Source organism: Spea bombifrons, chromosome 6, assembly GCF_027358695.1.
Source record: "Spea bombifrons isolate aSpeBom1 chromosome 6, aSpeBom1.2.pri, whole genome shotgun sequence".
NCBI classification, from domain to species: Eukaryota; Metazoa; Chordata; class Amphibia; order Anura; family Pelobatidae; genus Spea; species Spea bombifrons.
The window spans coordinates 27,852,028-27,873,085 of record NC_071092.1 but is presented as its reverse complement, the minus strand read 5'-3'; the positions used below and the strand labels follow the sequence as shown (position 1 = coordinate 27,873,085).

General features: G+C 38.7%; 1 protein-coding gene across 1 annotated transcript in view; it reads left to right on the top strand.

Annotated features, from left to right (window-relative positions):
- Nucleotides 1-247: 247 nt before the first annotated feature.
- The window catches only part of CAMSAP2 (calmodulin regulated spectrin associated protein family member 2), a 33,510-nt gene continuing 12,699 nt past the window's right edge, over nt 248-21,058 (top strand). The window contains exons 1-7 of the mRNA XM_053469776.1: nt 248-469; nt 6,162-6,421; nt 15,907-16,068; nt 17,252-17,335; nt 17,928-17,960; nt 19,923-20,064; nt 20,607-20,746. Of these exons, the coding sequence (XP_053325751.1) occupies nt 328-469; nt 6,162-6,421; nt 15,907-16,068; nt 17,252-17,335; nt 17,928-17,960; nt 19,923-20,064; nt 20,607-20,746 (963 nt within the window). The 5' untranslated portion in view covers nt 248-327. The remainder of the gene's footprint in view (nt 470-6,161; nt 6,422-15,906; nt 16,069-17,251; nt 17,336-17,927; nt 17,961-19,922; nt 20,065-20,606; nt 20,747-21,058) is intronic.

Below are 21,058 nucleotides of genomic sequence, written 5' to 3'. Positions count from 1 at the left end.
TTTGGTCACACTACATGATCAGTGATGTAACCAGGAACACTAAATATTACTCAACCTGCTGGGATTGCATATACTTAATTTGAGTTAATTGACGTTTGAATGATCTAAACCCCAAGCATTGGTCATTTGTCAACCTGCATAAAAACACCCAACGGTGTATCAAAAAGACTGTTTCAAGACTACTAAACTGTGCTTTCTGACCCATTAAATGGTCCAATTAGAATTAATTTAGTGTTAAAAAATCTGACCTCTTCCAAGATGATAAACTGACTAGGTTTGGATTTATGCTGCAAATCATGTAAATTGAAGGACCAACCTCAACCAACCATGGTGGACGTATCAGCAAGTGGCCAGGAGGTAAAGAAGACATTTATTGTTCCCGCCATCAAACCCTTTGACCATTATGACTTTAACAGGGCAAAGGTGGCCAGTAATTTGGCCTGGTTGGTGGCCAAAGCCTATGGGGCAGGTGAGTTTTTGTGTTTTTTTTTTTTTTGTTTTGTTTTTTTTGTATTTTGTGTATACATTTCTTTATGATGTGTGGAATTCATGCGTTAGGGTTAATCATATATGTGAACTTGTAGTTTATTGGAACTTTTACATAAATTATTACATTCTCGGTTATAAAATAGTAAGGGGTTACATGTGCTAGGGATATTCCTTCCTGGCCTGAATGAATTATGCTGCAGGTCCTAACTACTTAACTATAGCATTATTTTTCTCTTGGTAGTTTATATATAGAAAAGTTAAAAAAAGAATCAGATAATGCCTTTTTACGCACATTCCCTACAGGAATTGCTGGGATTCCAATAGGAAGTGAGAATTTCCTATCTTCCCTTTTTAAGTGGGTTGCCATGGAAACTCAATGGTTCAGCTTCCCAGTCCACTGTTGGTCAAATATCAATTCACAGAAACCGTTTAACTACCATTCCTAGTATCCATAGGGTGATGTGTGTCTGGCACAATTCAATTCAATAGGTTTCCAGAACAATCTCCAATGTTTAGTATTTATTCAGATTTGTCTGTTTTGGTTGCCTTTGGTATCCGCTGGTGAATCCTTTGGCTCAAAAGCTTAAAAAAAGCAAAAGGGAGGTCAAATGATAATTTCAGATAGTACCCATTATTGAACATGTGGCACCATTAAAAGTATTGGGGGTATGATTAATGATGGTTCATGTGTTGTAATTGTATTCCTTATTTCAATCTCCCTTTTAAATAGATGTATTTTATGATGAAATAGGCCTCCGAAAGTGAAAAAAAAATACACTACTTGTTTTAATGTACAGTCCTGATTAGGGGATCTCTTCGTGTACACTGAACTGTGATAGTACATAACATAATCATGTAATATATCAATGAAAAATGTAAATCCACATATATACCCCCCCGAAGCGGTGGCTCTTTAACGTGTTACTGCAAGTTCCTAACCTTATTAATTATTTAGTGTAGACGGCTATGGATACCCTTGTTCATGTTGTCTCCAAAATGCTTCTCAAATTTGTCAACCCCGTATCATACACACACCCATATTTTCTCCTCCCTGTATACTCCAGCAACTCTTCCGGGTGCGGAAACCGGGAAGAACCCCCACAATTCCATGGCAGGCAGTGAGAATGAATATACCGGTAATTAAAAGTGATGATATACAATCTTCCAACAAGATTAACCCAGAAGACGTTTACAGAAGACATTATAGGGCTTACAGTCTGACATATCTGATCTCTCTTCTCACTTATTTGGTTCACGTATCAACTGGACACATGATCCGTATGAACGTTTAACCTATTCTTGCAGATTTATTCATGCTGTTGCTTACTATGCTAAATTCTGGATGTAGAACCTGAGCTGCCTATGTTATATAGGTGTGTATAGTATACATACCCCAAGTTACCAAAATAAGCATAGGCATCGTATTGAAGATTTTATGGCTATCCTATCGGTATATTTATACCACGTTTTGCAGCACAGTGCCAGACGATTCTTGAAGGTATTTACTATACAAAGTTTTACTAAGCAGTAAATTCCATTGTGAAGGTGAAACCTCTTTAGCGTCAAACTCAAAGCATGGCTGTGCCCTCTATGCCTTTGTCTATTGACCTTCTTCAAACCATTCACCTCCGGTGGTATGCTCTTTGTTTCTCCACGTATATCACCTGCAAGTAAGAGAGATTACGTCTTACCAGATATTATTCACTGCTCAAACTTTTTGTGTTAAAATATGCTCAGGGCTGTTCGTACAGCAAGATGATACAGGTTCCTTCTCGATGTACAAACCCCAAGAGCCGGTGACATCTAAACCTGATTGTATAGAAGCTAACATTTTGTATAGATCTCTGTCGATGCCCCAACTCCCAGAGTCAATCAAGTAGGTTAGTGGATTGTTGGGGCCACTAAACTCCCCAAACGCCTGTAACCGTGTAACTTATTGTACGTCTTAACTGTTTGGCCAGCTTTCCTCCCGACTACGGTCTTTGGTCCTATTTTGAATAGAGCCTTTTACCAGATGTCTTAGGACTTTGATGCATTCATTACCCATGTTTACAGACGGTAGTATTTGCTGGTCCTTCAGTATGGAATCTTGGATGGAGCAACATTCTTGTTGAGGCTTTGGAGTTCAGTTTTGTTTATTCTTGCTTTGTCTTGTAATCTTAATATACCACTAATTTTCTATGCAATGCAATATTTACTTATAATGGGGCATTATCTGCAATATATTAATCATGGGTACTTCCTTCTTACTCAAGAATGGAAAAACATTACGTCTTTTATTAAGTCTGTGTGTGATTTTAAAGAGATGGTTTAGTGTCTTCCTTGACAAATGTATATTTATTACATCAATATAAGGGGAAAAACACACAAAACTTTCAAGAAGATGCTCTCCACGAGTCACACCAGTTCACTGGCTCACAAATGCGTCCATTTCTATACATGCACTGAGTGGGGGTCTGTTTAGGCCCCCAGTAACTCCCATGTGAGCTGGAGCTGGCTAGTGATGAATATACTGCCCATACTCACTTGTAAGTGAGCTGAAAGCAGGGGCGCAGTACAAATGCATACAAGGAGGCTATAATGCATCCCTACGTGTTAGCATCACCTTTGCATTAATGTTTTTCCAGTGCAAAGTTGTTATATGCATCACAGTGCATGGTTACAGTGTTCCTTTAATGGGTTAATGACCTAAATGTAACATTGGTTATAACAAAAGTATACTTCCTTTTAGGAAGTTTGTGGAATCTTACTATTCTTCAGTTCTTTGCCCCGTTCTTAAACAAGCTTGAGTGTGACCGTCTAATCTTTAGTATTTATCCAATGCGTATAGAGAACCCTTTCTATACACTTGGTCACTTTCCCTGCCACATCTCCTGCTCAGCACTGTGTAAGCAGAAGGTAATTAATGACATAAAGCTCCATCGCTGGTGTACACCAGATTTCAAGGTAGCCTAAAGTTACTTTTAACTAATTTTTTTTAGTACTGGTGATAGCAGAGGAGGTATAATACTACAGTTTTCAGCTGGAAAGTGTGTGCTTTTTTGTTTTGCTTTTTTCTTTTTTTCTCTTTTTTTTTGTTTGTTTAAAGTACTTCCAGAGCACTGTGTTCGATTTTGGTGAGGCTGTATGGGGCCATAGACAACCCTTTAAGTTAACCGGTTTATTTAATTCACAAAAAAACGTACATATATAATTATTTGCATGTCTCTCCTATAATTTCTAGACCACATTGGAATCCTTGCACTTTTGTCTGGATTTTTTTAAGTGCTTTTAGTTTAGTGTTGCCGTACTAAACTGCATTTTAAATTGTATCTGTATTTGCACTTTTTTTACCTACAGTATATTGGATAAGATACTGATCATTAAGTTAATTGTTGCTATATATTGTTTTCTCTGCTACTATGACCCCAGTATCTCAGATAAGCGATACGACTATGTTATTTTGTATACAACAAAACAAGGAATCCGTGTCCTTATTAAATGCATAGATATATTTGTTGATGTAAATTAAGGTTTATTTACCCTGATTTAGGGCCTTGTAGGACATTGTCTCAACACCCCAACCAAATATCCCAAGCAGGTTTAAACGTTTGTTTAAGGAAGCCCCTATCGATCTTTTAAGCGCAAATAAGACATCCAGTTGACTGGTCATTTACTAAGGACCCATCTGTGACCCATGGAGAGTTTGCACTGTTGCCAGAAATTCAGATTTGCTTGGGAAAATACTGTTGGGCTTCTTTTACTGTCATGGCAACAGAGCTTTTCAACCAATCCATGCCTTTTCCTTGCATCCAATGACTGCAGCCTAGAGGAGTTAAGCATGTTAATTTTAAGGACGTGTTTATAGTATTATGGATTCAGCAAGGCATTGATTTTAAGGATACATTATATACACCTACAAACTTTCTCGGGTTAAGCAGAGTTGCTGGTTAGTTGGATGGCATGGTACATTAGGGAGCTTGAAATATCACTACAGATTAAGATTTAATTAAGCAAAAAGCTGCTTCACGTCGGCTCCTCGTAACTTGCAGTGTAATGGATAACGGCCCGTTTTACTGCCTCTGCGGTTGTCCTTGAGAAATGTTGTAGGTGTGAAATCAGCAATTTTATCCATTTACTTGTACGCTGGATGCACTCGGATAAAAACCTATTTTCTCTCAGGTAATCAAATGAAACGCACTGGGTTTGAAGATTAAAATGACTTTACCTACAAAGGTTACACATTTCTTTAATCTTTGAGATATGGATCAAATGAAATAAAAATCACCCATACTCCCCTATAAACTAATCAAAAATGTACTTTTATGTATGTATGTATCATGAACACGTTTATGGTAACATGACGGTTCAGCACTCTACAATTCTCATGATGAGAGTTGTCCACAGAGCTGGCAAGTCGGAGGTTGCCCAACACCAGTGGTGACAGCAGATCCGTTGATGTGTTGTTTTAACAACAATCTACTTGGTATGCCTGTTTTTTTTTTTCTGGGAGCTGGAATATGAGCCAAGGCAAGGAAAATATGTGTTGAGATTCTTCTGCGGTGTATGAGTCACCGAAGCGTTTTACAGCCAGGAGAGTTGTAATGGCTCTCAGCCTCCGCTTAATCTGCTCTGACAGATCCATGTCATTACCATGAACATTTAAACCAGGGAAGCCTCGCTCCTAATCGGATTTATTTTAATTTTTGAGAAATAAAACATTTCTGGATTTCCAGATGCGAACAATTGTCTGTAATTAATTCTTAACCTCATTTGGTGTCCACGTGGAATGCAGTGCTTTATATGCTGATATATGCTTGTTGGTGGGAGTGTAATAAACTAAGGTATTGGATGAAGGAAACACAAGTGAAAACCTTTACAGCAGATCTAGGACTTGTCTCAAATCTTGTTTGCTGTTCGGTACACAAAATAAACCAATGTAATTGAGGTTCTGTATGGTTATTCCTCCCCTTTCAAGTTCAAGATAATTAAGAAATTAAAGAACAACAAGGGTAATCTGTAGTTTGGATTTCAATGTTTCTCTAATCCAAAGTGTTGATGCTTTTAAGTACCAACAGGAATATAGGAAAATAGAAAGTCAAGTCGGTGTTCAAGACTTTAGAGGTCCCTTCTTCGGATGTAAACTTAAATGTTTATTTTATTCTATGACTAACATGGGGGGGGGGGCTCAAGATCCCAAGGATAGGTACCATTCAAAAAACACCTATGTCATGGATATTGGGTATTCCGTCACACTATATGGTATATCGCTTAGCCCGCCACTACATCAAAGTACCCCAAGTTTGGTAAAATGTATTTACTTTTTCATGGCTCCACTCCAACAGTCCTGTACGTTTCCAGCTGAAGCTACCCTTAGCTTATGTACAGCACTACACTTAATATTTCATGCTGTCTTGAGGGGAAATATCTTGATATTACATGCTGTCTTGAGGGGAAATATTATTCAGTGATTTTTTTTTTTTTATCAATTTCAATTGGCCTCTCAAATTAAGTCATGTAAAGGTTTCTTTACATTATATTTTGTTCTGTAAAATTTGAAGTCCCCCACAGGCAGCCTATTGGCAAATAAGTGACAGCTGTACTTTTACAATAGGGAAAGTAAAGTACCGTAAAAAAAGCACATAAGACATATAATCTTATGTTGACCTGCTGTTTGTTTCTGTCACCTGCAGAGAATATTCCAGAAGAACTCCAGGAGCCCTTCTACACAGACCAGTATGACCAAGAACATATGAAACCTCCTGTTGCGAACCTCCTCCTATCTGCTGACTTGTACTGTCGGGCTGGGAGCCTGATCCTAAAAAGTGATACGGCCAAACCCCTTCTAGGACATGATGCGGTCATCCAAGCCCTGGCTCAGCGTGGGCTTTATGTCACTGACCGTGAAAAGCTGGTGACCGAGCGGGACCTGAGGAAGAAGCCCATTCAAATGGTAAGAGCTGCAGTGTTACTGGCATAAAGATGTTCAGTCAATATGGTGTGTGTAGATATATGTGTATACAGTCATGTGAAAAAGCAAATACATCCTCTTTGAATTCTATGGTTTTACATATCAGGAAATAATAACAATCATCTGTTCCTTAGCAGGGCTAAAACTTAGGTAAATAGACCCTCAGATGAACAACAACACATGACATATTACAGTTTCATGATTTATTCAACAAAACTGAAGCCAAAATGGAGAATCCATGTGTGAAAAACTAAGTACACCTTATGATTCAATAGCTTGTAGGACCACCTTTAGCAGAAATAACTTAAAGTAATTGTTTTCTGTATGACTTTATCAATCTCTCACATCTTTGTGGAGGAATTGTGGCCCACTCTTCTTTACAACGTTGCTTCAATTCATTTAGGTTTATGCTCAGCTCTCTTAAGGTCCCATCACAGCATTTAAATCAGGCTTAGGTCTGGACTTTGACTTGGCATTCGTAACACCTTGATTCTTTTCTCTTTCAGCCATTGTGTTGTAGATTTGCTGGTGGTACTTGGGGTCATTGTCCTGTTGCATGACCCAATTATGGCCAGGCTTTTGCTGTGTGACAGCCTCACATTTGGCTCTATAATACTTTGGTACACAGAGGAGTTCATGGTCAACTAAATGATTGCAAGGTTCCCAGTTCCTGTGGCTGGAAAGCCCAAGATTACCACATCCCCACCACCACCCCTCCACCACCACCATCACTGTGCTTGCCAGTTGGTGTGAGGTGTTTGTGCTGATATGGTGTGTTTGATTTTCACCAAACATCTCCACTTTGGTCTCATCTGTCCAAAGGACATTGTTCCTAAGCTGTGCTGCCATGTTCATTTTAGATAGAATAGGCTTTCTCCCGGCAACGCTTCCACATAACCATACTTGTTCAGTCTTTTTCTAATTGTACTGTCATGAACTTTAACATTTAACATGATGGACTTCTTGTTTGGAAATGGCCTTATAACCCTTCACAGATTCATGGGCAGCATTACTGATCCTCTTAAGAATAGTTGTGGACTTTTTAAATGTAGCATGCCCTACTTGTGCCCTCAGCATTGTTGCTTGATAGATAGATATAGATATAGGGCAGCAGTGCCCTCTAACAGTCATCGCTAAACATATTTGTTAAAATGCCAGGAAATATAAACACTCACTGAGCCATTATCACCAGACACTATCTACTCCCTTTTCTCTGATGAGGTGTAGGGAAGCAGAAGTTCCTGATTTTCGTCCTGACATGCAGGCATTCCAGATGAATTAACCAGCAATCGCACAGGATATGGTGAACGTACCCTATCATGTGTAATCTGATTTCAATGGAGGATGATGCAAAAATCCTGTGAAACTACTACATGGTCATACATTTTATTAATTTTTTTATTTATTTATTTAAAGTGTAGAATAAAAGCGATTCTTAATGATTGTTTGCCCTTACACTGTGCTTGCAGTTTGTGTCTCCCAAGTATACCTTAAGGCTACTTATTCAGCTCCAAAGCAGTTGGAAGCTGTCTTGTGGTTGTGTTCAGCCATTAAAGAAGGCCGTTTTCTGCTGATCGTCTCAAGTAAGAACGTTCTCAGTGATCTGGGGATTTTCTAGTTGTGCAAACCTCATTTAGTGGAATGTCAAAGAAAATCTAGATTTCTAAGACAGCCGGTGAGATACATTATCTGTACGCTCTTTGCTGTTTACCCAATTCAGTATAATGGGGCAGAGCATCCCCCCCCAGTTAAATTACTTGAGTCTTGATGCTCCTACCAAGCTATATGTTTTGATGTGGCATTCTAGGTGCGATGGGTGGCATTTGGCCACATGTGTAAAACATCTAACTTTGAAAGACAACCAGATGGCAAGTGATGTTTCATTACGCACATAGCCCCCATACGTCAGACTTATTTTTACAACATTCCAGATAATTCTAGAAATGACAATATCCCATCCATAATAAACATTACTGTATTGAGATCTGTCGTCATAAAAATATATTTTTATTTTGGCTGAAGAACCAGTTTTGATGCATTTAGAAGTCTGAGTTCTAATAAATTAATTTGCATTCTTTCATTAAACTTCTATCTGGTTAGGGCTGCTGAGAGTTTTAGTAGATTATCCCGTTTTGCTTTCCATTGAAATAGCAGAAATCTTTCCAAAGTGCCGTTTTCTCCCGCTGGCACTCACAACGTTAGGTACAAAAATAGGCCTGTTTTGTACACTTTCGTCATACCTTGGTGTGAATGGGGGCTGATGTTTCTGAATCCACTGACACAGGATCACTTTGTGCTTTTGACAGGCGGTGCTGTTTACGTTAATGCAGGGAGGGGGCTGCCATTTTATCTCCAAGGCCGGAAAGTATGATGAGGCAGCCGCAGTTACAAAGGCAGCTTTCAGCACTGCGAGGAAAAGCTGGCATCTGTCATTGTGACTGCTCACTGGGAAACCTCTGAATTTAGCCGCCTGCTGGCACAGTGAGGACAGGCTGCGTGACCGATGACGCTAGAAAAATAAAAAAGCCTTCTTTTCTTCTTCCCATATTGCGTAGCAACCCAAACGGCAATATAGTTAATGAGCTGTAGCCACTCGGCCTTACAGCATCTCTGTTAACTAGATTATTTGTTTGCGTGTGTGAATGATAAATAGCAATGCTTTCCAGATAAGGGTTACTGTTCATCTGAATAATAAATTCAAGTTTGGAATTTGGTGAAAATAATTAGTGAATACCCCCCCCAACTGCTTAAATAGCTCTACATAGTGCTGGGTCCTACATACTCCTTTCCCGGACCTTTCCCTTTTGGAACTCCCCTTTCTAGGTATCTGATAGAACCTAAACTTCTGCTCTTATCACAATATATATTATATATATATTTCAGTCTTAAATAATGTGATTTCACTGAAATTTGTCCCTGTTCTTCTGCCATAATCCAAGGGATAGGTAAGACATGGTTAAAGTAGCTCGTCCCACCCCTGTAAGGCAGGGCAGAAATCTATGCATTAAAGATTTGCCACAATTTTGTTTGTCAAACCAGATGATTTGCCGTAGAAATGTGAAGACTTGAGTTCCTCTCGATCCCTGGTTTCTACAAAGTAATTTAGGCTCAGAAAGCACTGGAAGCTATGTGCTGTCCTAAATATTCTATTCAACCTTTATGGAGGTTTCTATAAAGATTTCATGGGCTTACCAAGTCTTTGCTGTCTGTGCTTTACTAATTATTTTCTGTGTTTGTCATGTGTGTGAATGTGCATAAAAGCATGGTGCTAGCGTATATGCTGGTGTTTGTTATATTAGCATGAGTGTGTATCATCATTTAGTGTTGGCGTGTGTGTGCATGAGCATAGAATGTTAGTGTGTGTTAGCGTTTGTGAGTGTAAGATGTTAGCGTGTCTGTTACCGTATGGTGTTAGAGTGTGTTGGTGTTTGTTAGTGTATGGCAAGGCCCCACAAACCTCCGGGCGCCAGGTTGGGTAATATATGAAAATAAAAACATGATTGGGGAAGAAAAAAGAACCTGGCTCCTAACATTTTTGGCTGGTATGTAATAATTGTGAAGCTGTGCGCAGATTACACAGTCAAATCCCCCCATTTGAACGTTTGCACTGTCCATTTTATACACGACCGCCAGCTGTTATGGTAATCCAGATGTTAGCCAGCGAGCCAGTGGCTGAGACATAAAACAGGGTCGCTTTCAGAAGAGGTCATTGAGACAAAAGGCAGCAGTGCCTTGGGTAAGAAGTAAGGGCACCATATTACACTCTCCCGAGTTAAGGCTTGTGAATGACAAATGTAAAACCTAAAATACTATTTGCTCAAGGCAACCTGCATGATGTCATCTTTTCAAAGTAGAAATTTGTCTAAATTTCCTCAATTCATCCACCAGTTGCTACTGCATTCTGTATGTAACTTTAATTAATTGAATTAATTGCTGTTTAATGGTACACCTTTGAGTCTGCACTCACGGACTCCAGTTATCGGATAACGCGTTATATTAGCATTTGTTGATATAAGCTGTTGCTTATGAATGCAGATAGTTTATAGGGTGTCTATAGAGGGTTAACTTAGTATAATGGGAAGACGTGGGATGATCTTATGAGTAGTTATTGGGTGTGACATGATTAGGGACAATCTCAACTTTTATTTTGTAAAGCATAATGTTCGCAATTGAAAGAGGTCCGTTCCCTCACTTTATCTGTTGAGCGCTGCGGTGTTAGGAATGCCATCTGGGTATGCCCTCTGATTTATTGAGAAAAACTGGACAATATCATTTGGGATAGGAAACCTTGATTAGCCTTCTTTAAATAAACCTCAATATGGTTATAACTGTTAATTGATTTGATACAGAGATTCTAATTGCCAAAGTATGTAAACAAGATTAAAAGTTTACTTGAGCACTAAAAAAAATCTGTTTTCTAATTTAATATGGGAAAAAAGGGGTAAACTGGATTAACACTACATCCGATATAACATTTTAAACATGGAGTACCTACAAAAAAAACTCCGTGGGTGGGGGGGCAGGGGGTTGTACAGATAACCCTTGTGTATAAGAATGTTTAGAAATATATATATATTCTCCCCCCCCCTCTATTGAACTGCTTGATGAATCAGCTTTTTTTGTGGGGGGAGGGGGGTTGTATTGTAATCTTTATTTCTTTTTATATTTGTATACATTGTTTTCGTCTATATTGTTCTTTCTTAATGAATAAAGATTAAAAAACAATGTTCACAAGTGAAACAGTTCTGTTCTTGCACTTTAACTGTTGAGGGCTGCAGGAATGCCATCTGTGTGTGTACGTTATGAGAACACAGATCACAGTGCCCAAAACACAGGCCTTTCACAGGATTCCACAATCGGCCCTGTTGCCATGGAAACTGGATATTCTTTTTTTTTTTTCTCTTTCAGAGAAAACAGGGTGGGGATTGGGATGGAGGGGGTCTGAGGTTTTTTATAGGCATCCCCATATGTTTTAGGCAATAACACCTGATTGATTATGTAGTGCTATAGAATAATACTATTTACGAATTAAATATTTCGTTAAAAAAGTGACTGTCATTTGTGAACTTGCCCTTTTGTATCTGTTGATTTAAGGTTATCATACCCCGGAATGTGTATTGATTGGGTAAACTTTTGGGATGTATTGCTATAATTAATAATAATAATGGCGTATTGTATATATTTGACTTAAGTGCTATGGTGTGACTATATTAAACCATAAAACTAATTCATATGCCCCAAAAAACTAATTAAACGCAAATAAAGTGATGGCTTACGTAGCTTTATTGTTCAATTTCGGAAGGCTAGTGTTAATAAAAAGTATAAACTTTTTTTTCCAAAATGTTTCAATAATTTTAAGTTGGTAACAACTGGAGACAACAAAAACTCAAATTCTCCAATTGTTACTAGTTTAAATTTATTGAAACATTTTGAAAAAAAAATATATTTTTATTATAAATTACCTTTTAATGTTTAGGCTTCTCATTTTGACATAAAAAATATGGGTAATTTGTCTAATCTGCCCCCCCCCCAAAAAAAAAAAAGGCCTGGTCTGGGCATACAGTTCCTGCGCTTTGTGCAGATAAGGAGTGCTGAGAATTTAGAGTAACAGCTATTTACAGCCTCAGGGGGAACACTCGGCACAGCAAGAATTTACACGATCAAGGGAGCAAGAATACACAAGATCAGCTATTCTGCTTTCAAACAAAGCAACATAAATCAAGTAGTTTTTATACATATTTTTCTGACCTGCTCAGGAGATGACTTATTGGATATGATCCTGGCAAATGTTAAAAGGGGAACATGGAGTTTAGAGTGGAAATTGCACATTAGAGATCTAGTGTTGACGGTTGTAAGATATGCAAACTCCAATTTATCAAAAAGCCTTTACAGAGTTAAATTACAGTCGCCGACAGGGTCCTGGAGGACAATTTCCTATCAGTGCAAGAAGAGGCTTTACAAACGAGCACTGAAGGGGTTAAATTGACAGCTTTAAGTTTGCGGTACAACAGCTTAAGGGGGCTTTTAAATATCAGGTGGTATGCCCGGAAAGATTGCGGACGCCTTTTCGTTTCAATCCCTTGATTCTGATTGGCGCACACATTCCTGACGATTTGCTGCCTCGAACTGGCGCGAAAGTCAGATGGTATAAGGGGCAATGCCTCCAGCTCTGGTCCCCCCCTTGGAAAGTATAGAATGCATATTCTTCATTGGCAAGGTTGTATAGGAAATTATACTTTGCCTTTTAAATTACATTTTTTTCCCCAAATATTTCTACAGTGTTGTTACATTGTATAGTTCTAATTACAAAATAGAAACATATATTTGGTATATTGGATTAGTATATTGGATATTTGGTAAACCTCATATTCGATGTTTTTGTTTTTCTAAATGTTTCCTTCTTTGTCTGCTCTTGACAAAGAAAAGAAGTCCTCCGACAGGAACTGTTACCATCCAAGACCACAAAATGGAATCTCAAAAGTGTCAGCGTTTACTAACCTGCACCGTTGGGTTAATGTTGCTAGGACTTATTGTTTCTGTCTCTAAAAGTATCCTGGGGTTCCCCTTTTACTCTTTTACTTTAACTATTACAAAATGATAGACAATATTGCTCCGGATCTCAACGTCAAACCCCAGAGGGGTGTACGCTTTCACAAAAAGGGGTCTTGTAGTTTGTCAAAATATATCTGAATGCTTGCCTATATCACTGTGCCCCAATACTTGTGTTGTCTTGAAGCACCTCATGAGATGCTGCGAGGCCTGATGCATGTAGGTGTAATTCTATGAATCATCTGTTAGTATTTCATTTTTATGATTGATAGCAACTGTCATGGCACCCCAACATGGGGATAATTGGCATGTTTATATATTAAAATACCATGCAAACTTCAGTATAATCATATAGGACTTTCTGAATGGTCACTTCCTACTTCCTACATCCAGAACAACCACCACCTACCGAGCTCCTTCAATATGGTGCGAAGGGTGGGAGATGCTACGTGTCGCGCTAAAGTGGCCACCCACCAGTATCCCATTCTTCTCTTCCTATTCATTTAGCTTGATATCGGCCAGTTCAGAGTTACAAATACTCCGGTTTAAAGCTAATCGAATACAAAGCTTCATTGAATGATCATATTTGATTCTGAAAATGAAGCTTCTCTTGGCCTTACCATATCTCCAATACAAAAAATATATGTGCTTTTAATAAATGTCCCAGAAGATATGTCAGAGCTTCTCTTAAAGTAGAGCCTGATAGATATATTGCTTTTGGTATAGTGAATAAATCATACGTCTTCCAAATAATCTAGGTTGAACAGCATGTAATTTGTGATTACACGTCTGGCTTTTGCAACTTGCGATAACCACATGAATCCACCAGACGTGATATTATCATTGTTTTATTGACTGGAATGATTACGTCCTTTCTAATAACTAGAATTACTCTGCAACTCTGCTCAAAGCTCTAATTGTATGAGGCAGGCAGCTAGTTAATTTGGCAGCACAGCAATTAAACCACGCCACAAAATAATTAAAGTCAAAACTTTAATATACCAAACATGTATGGAAAAGAAATGCACTTGGACGCAGGCCAACTGGTAATCACCAAAATATGATACTCAGCACCTTGCTGAAGACTGCTCTCCATTGTTAAATAAAGAGCTGGTATATCTAATGTATAGCCATGTCACCCTGAGAATGGTCTTTCACATTGGTCGGGGCTGTGAGAATGCCCAGTCATTGGCCAGCGTCACACTTAGCGTCATCAACAATTCCTAGAGTGATGTGATCTATCTGTGCTGAAGCTTTAGAAGTGGTCAGCGTGGAGAGGTGGAATAGTTCGTAGAGGTTGTGTCCAATCAGGATCTTAAAATAATACTTATGTCTATAAAATAATGTTGAACGAGGGGGCAGCATTCCAGGGGTCTTCCTGCTGCACATTTAACATATCTTGTGAAGAGCAAATCAATGGCACCAGCTGCTTACAGAAGCTCCTCTAAGTTACAGTTCTTCAGCCTTGACAGATTAGAACTACTGTAGGGTGCCACAGACAGGTCCTGTCGCTGTTCCTTGTAGGAAGGAATGGGGTAATGGAATGCTGACTGTGAGGCAGGCAGAAAGGTAACGAGGTGTAGCTGCTGTATCTCTGTCCATGCAGCAAAAACAGAGGAGGGGGTCAGACATACATATGACATACATATGGTATGTGGGAGGACTGCCTGCGACTTGCATGGTAAGTATCTGATGGACAGTGTGTTGCGCAGAGGGGGTGTCTGCTGGGCAGTGTGTTATGCAGGATGAGGAGCGGCTGCTGGGCAGGGTGTTGTGCGAAGGTAATGAGGGGCTGCTGCATAGTGTTGTGTGAATAAAGGAAAATATAAAGAGATTGAAAAAGACAAACTAGAGAGGTAGAGAAAAAAGTGCCCAAAACACATGCCTAATACTGTATATACAGTATCTCACAAAAGTGAGTGTACCCCTCACCTTTTTGTAAATATTTTATTATATGTTTTAATGTGACAACACTGAAGAAATGACACTGCTACAATGTAAAGTAGTGAGTGTACGGCCTGTATAACAGTGTAAATTTGCTGTCCCCTCAAAATAACTCAACAGACAGCCATTAATGTCTAAACCTTGGCAACAAAAGTCAGTACACCTAATCCCATTGTTGGCATAATTTAACCCTTTCACGGTGTGACAAAACAATGTCCTGAGAAGGTTTAATGCTAAAGCAATCGTATACGCTTTAATGACTAACAGACACACTTTCCGTTTCAAGCTAAAGCAAGCGTAAAAATGTGCCTGTTGCAGCATCTCCATCTTAAAATATTTGAAAATGCATTATTTATTGGTGGGGCATTAGACTGTCCCTTTAAGTAAAGTACTCGGTGCTGCAGTCATTTGAAGGGATTAGTCGGAGGTGAGAAGGATGCTGCAGATAGTTTAATTTGGTGCATTTTCGACATTGCTAAAACCCTAACAAGAGCATTAGTGAGATTATAAAGCCTTAATCCTTTCTTGCCGATATGTGTACAAGTCGGTCACATTGACCTAGGTTAGTGGTCATTACATATCACAGAGCTTTAATTTCTATGGGAAAACTGAACTAATCATCTGTCCCTTTTAAGATCCAGATCATACAAATCACACCTTATATAAAGGCTGGAATTTTGTCTTGCTACATCATGATTTCTTTTTTTTTATTATTATTTTTTTATTTGTTGTGATAGGCCATATAAAGGCAGATTTCATTAAGTTCTGGAACATTCCATCACCATGTTATAAAAAAAAATAAAAGCTGCTTGCTTAAACTTAAGAAATTTGTCCCTTTCCTGTCTCTGTGTTTTTTTAGATGTTTTAAATGGTAAACATTTCTAAATACACCTGTCCATTACTTTGATAGGATCCTTTAGATTAAATGTGTTTTAAGAGGCTGGTACTGATGATGTTTTTGTATTTGTGTGCAGAGCGCTCACCTTGCTATGATTGACACCCTGATGATGGCATACACCGTGGAGATGGTCAGCATCGAGAAAGTCATTGCTTGCGTCCACAAATACCTGCCCTTCTTTCAGGCTGCCGACATGCCTTATGACATCGAGGATGCTGTCATGTACTGGATTAATAAGGTGGGATATCTCCACAGGGGTAGGTCATTCTCCCCAAGAATTTACTATAGCCCATGCTCAAGGTACCCAGTCAGTAGTATTTTATGCCCCATGCCTGTGACTGAATAAAGAACTAGAACGTGACTAGACTCTACATGTAAAAACTGCTGCTCCCCGAGTGTAACACACATGTAGACTTAATATATCATTAGACATGTCATTCCTAGTACCCAGGAATGTCTAAACCCTTCTCAGAAGTCATTCTTTAATTTTTTTTTTTTCTAATTCTGGCTTTTGGCTTGGTAAAATTGTCCTGTGACAGCAGGCACTGATAGGTTGTTGCCATATAAACTGAAAAAGCTTCTTAAGGTTTTTTGTTTTTGTTTTTTGTGAAATCAAACTTTCAGATGAAAAAATTACAGATTTGCCATGGGTTATTTGTTTAACATATTAAAAAGCGTAATATTTTGTGTAAGTGGAACACTTCTCGTTGCTGTAGCTGACGTACTATGTGAGCTTCTAGCCCTGTTCCATTTTTACAAGTAGACCAAGATCTCTAACACATATAGATTGGGTAATAAATAGCAAATTGGATAAAACATTCTAAAGTGTTTTTTCGTCCTGGTTCTCCTTCCCTGCTTCTGTTATAACATTTAAAAATAATTTAAAATTACACCGTGAACGACGGATCAAAATAATGTCCTGTGCGTGGTGTTTAGTATACAAGATCTATGCCTGCAGAATGAGGTCAAGGTTTGTCTACATGTTGGAGGGGACAGGAGTTCTCATTTTGTTCTACCACTGACTCTTTATTGCTGCCTGATTCTTTGGGGTCTTTCACGTTTTGACCAGGAGAGTAATTGTTTTGATCCTTCCAGTTAGTTGATGCCTGTTATTGGGCCACCATAGATCTCAAGAAGAGAACTTTGAGGTCCCAAAAACTTATGTTGGGCCAATAAAGGGTAACCACCTGGACTAAAATCTACATTTATTTAGTAGAACCAAACATTGTTTCCTAAAGATCAGATCTGACTGCACAGTTTTGTGGATCACCTTCTGCCCTAATATAATAGGACGTGAATTAGTATTACCCTTTCCCGAAAAGGTCTTTCAGGACAGAAGACGGTGATATCCTTGCTTGTCAAGGAAATATGTTTTGTTACTTTATCTGGGCCTCTTGAAACATGTGTAAACTCTGTTTTAGGTGAATGGCCATTTAAAGAGTATTCTTGAACACGAACAACGAATGAAGGAGCAGCAGAACGTGGAACCAAACACTGTGCAAAAGGTAAGCGGTGCTCCTGTCAATCATTCATTTTTCTGAACTAGTCATTTGGTAGAAACAAAAAGAAAAATGCAAAAGAGAGAATGCCTTTTACTTGACTTACAAGTGAGAGGCATGCTTTATCACTTGGGGGACCTGACCATATCTCATTTATCTCATTGGACTCTAAGCATTAAGCTATATCAGATGCAAGAACAATGTTTAGAATGCATTTCAAACATGTGCATGGCTTGTCCAATCTCTAGTGGACAAAATCCAGTCTGTAGATAGAATTGTTAAACTCAAAACATTTATATATGCATATACTGTAATGGGAAAAGACTGAGACTGGTTAAGTCAGGGAGACCTTATTGGCTGTCTTATTAACATCACATTAAGTCTATATGTTAGTAATTCTCTGATTATAATTTTCATTATTGTGGAAACCATCAGCAATTTCCGATGCTTTTTGTATGAGTGTAACCTGCTATTGGCTAATGTTGTCAAATCTCGTAGCTGCTGCTGCTGCTCCATGAAGCACATTTTGATTCATTCTCTGTGTGTTTGCTTTTTCTTTCCCTTGCTTTCTCTGTAACACCTGCTGCTCCCTTTGAAGTCTTCTTCCAAATGGTTTTGGAAACTGGTCCCTGTAAGTCCTGCTTTGCTATTTTGATCTGTGGTCTAATAGATGCAGCACCTGCTTCACCATATCATGCTGCCTGTTCTCACTATTTCATCTTACCTTCAATTTATTCTCATCCACATACCCCACCTTTTTGAACTTATTGATAGTTTCAGTTTATGGGCATTGAAGATTGTTAGATGGCCCAGATTATACATGTGCTAGTTAACCCGTGATGGTAGTAGATGAATACACAGCCTCCCAGCAGACGAGGTGGAGTGTAATACAGTGAGGGGATTTAAACATGCATTAGATACGACGAAAACTATCCTGACTATAAGACAAGACCAAGGACTGAACAGGGTTTCCGTCTTTTCATCTAAACTAGATTAGCCAAGTGATTCTTATGTTTGTATTTTTAACCTGTCCATACTTCTTAACCCCTTAAGGACAATGGGCGATCCCTAAACCCATTGAAAACAATGCATTTTGAGCCTTGTCATTAAGGGGTTAAAATAATGAATAATACTTAGTGATAGAAAACAATTAGTGATAATACAAGGAATCATAGGGGCCCATGGAGCCACATGAGATGCCAGCTTTCCTCTGTATGGAAGGACATTGTATCTTGTTTGTAAGACGCTATTCCGCTTTTTTGCTTGGTAAACCATGCTAGTTGACCTGTTGTATTTCATTTTTATTAATGAAAATGGATATAGTCGTACTTGCCCCATAGAAAGGAGTCTTCAGCTGAAGTCGATACCTTTTATTGGGACAACATAGAAAAAGGCATAAAGCTACATACGCTTTTGTGATCTGTGAGGTCTCTTCTTAAGATGGAGGAATAGACCTCTCAGGTCCCAAAAGCTTATGGCCCCCCATTTATATGTGTTTTGTTAGAAGTTCAACTGGGATTTAACCTGCCCCCCCCCCATTTAAGCCAACTGAAGATCACCTTTAGGCTGATTATCATAAGAGCTCAAGCTCGGAAGAAATTGCAGACTGTAGGTTTTTTCCACCACATTGATTTAAATGCTTGGGGAAGCTCCATCTCCATGCACAAGCATTGTATGTTTCATCCTTCAGAGCAAGTGGAAGGGGAGAAGGAAACATTATTTTACTTATAAATGGCAAGCATTAGATTGTATTTATTTTTACTTAAATTTACAGAAAACATTGTTTATGTGAAGTAGAAAGACATTTCCTTGCCGAGCGCGAGCGTGTGTGTATGCGTGCATTTAGGAAAATGTTTGTTGTCCTGAACCAGCTTTGTAATAAAGCAAAGAAGAATTCAACTAAAGTATTACTTAAAACCACAGATGTCGAGTGGTGATGGTTAGGCTGACTGTTGCTTCAAGTAGATCAGTTTTGATGTATTTTGTGACTATAAATTGATATTATATTATATATACTTGGTGGGCATTTGATTTATTTACTATTCACATTCAGTAGATAGTAACAGTCATTACTGCAGACATGCCATGTAACTATAGAGCCTACCCAGGCAAAGAGCTTATGGGGGTAAGAATGGGTTATTGTGTTTTGTGGAACCTGCCCCTTCCTGCAGTCTTCACTATATATTGAACGATCAAAATCATATCTTGTAAAAAAAAAAATTTTTTGCTGAATCACAGCTGATCCTAAACATTTGGTTACTTTTGATTATAGATATAAATTAAAGGTTATCAATCAGGCAATATTATTTGATTGGTAACCACAAAATGTCTGCACTCACAATATTGCTTTGTCTGCTAAATGAAACTGACTATGCCATAGGAAAGTAGTGTGTTTAGTTATTTATGTTGTGTGAGGAGTACAGGTAAATTAAGATTGTGGGGATGAGCTAGGAAAGAGGAGTCTTGGACATGCTTCAGCATCCATTCCATTCAAATATAACCCATCAGTCATTTCATTAGCATTAAGTAGTTAAGTCTGGCACCAACTCACACAACCTTACCAACAAAACGACCTCCTCTTTTATCATTACAGGCTCGATATAGAAAAGAACCAAACCTGTACAAGCATCTCCCCTGCATCCCACTCGTGGAAAACCTATTGAAGGATGGCACTGATGGCTGTGCGTTATCTGCCCTCATTCACTTTTACTGCCCTGATGTCATCAGACTGGAGGGTGAGATTGCTGTTGATTATTCTTTGAATTTCAAATAGAACTGTATAGAACGATATGCATTTGCCTGTTTTCAGAACAGTTGTCTGCCTTCCCACGGTAATATTAACTTATTTACCCAGCTTATAAATAGGTACACTGTCATACACTGCATTACAACCAAGAGGGAGAACGTATTGAAAACAAGAGCAGCTTCAAATAAAGAGAGACAATGCAAACATTAGTTATTCAATTCTAGACATTCTTTGTCTGGAGAAGCCAAATAAATGGTCCATAAACATTCTCCCAGGATAGATCATGGTCACAGTGGTTCCATGTGAAGACCATGTGCTAAAAACATGTACTACTGAGCTGAGAAAAAAATATTGGTGGAGCAGTCTTGTCTAGACCTTAGACCATCTCGTACATCTTCTCGATCTTTCTTCCTTGCCAGTAATGGTTGTTCACTTGGGGTCATCCACCAGATCAGACATACTGCGGCAGCATCAGTTTTGATAATGTAATTTAAAACTAAGATAAATTGCATTCTTGATCCTCTGTTCTAGATATTTGCTTCAAGGAGTCCATGTCTCTGGCTGATAGCCTTTACAACCTGCAATTGATCCAAGACTTTTGCCAGGAGTATCTCAATGGGTGTTGTCATTTCACTCTGGAAGACATGTTGTATGCATCGTCCTCTGTCAAGGTCAGTATGCACCATAGTCATCCTCAAATCATAGTGCATCTTTTCATCTAAAACACTATTAACGGGACAATCCATCAATCATATGCTCTTTAACGCATCTCATAGCTGAGTGTCCCTTTCGACCCAACACTTCTCCCCCTTGCAATTGGATGGAGTGATTCAGAAGAATCTCTCCTTCAGCTATGCAATTGACTTCTTACCTTCAGCCCCTTGGCTTGCAGAAGATTCAATCACCCTTTATAGGGGCACTGGAGTGTCCTTTTAACTTTAGAGGTTTGGACTGTTCTATTGGATGCTATGGTAATAAGACCA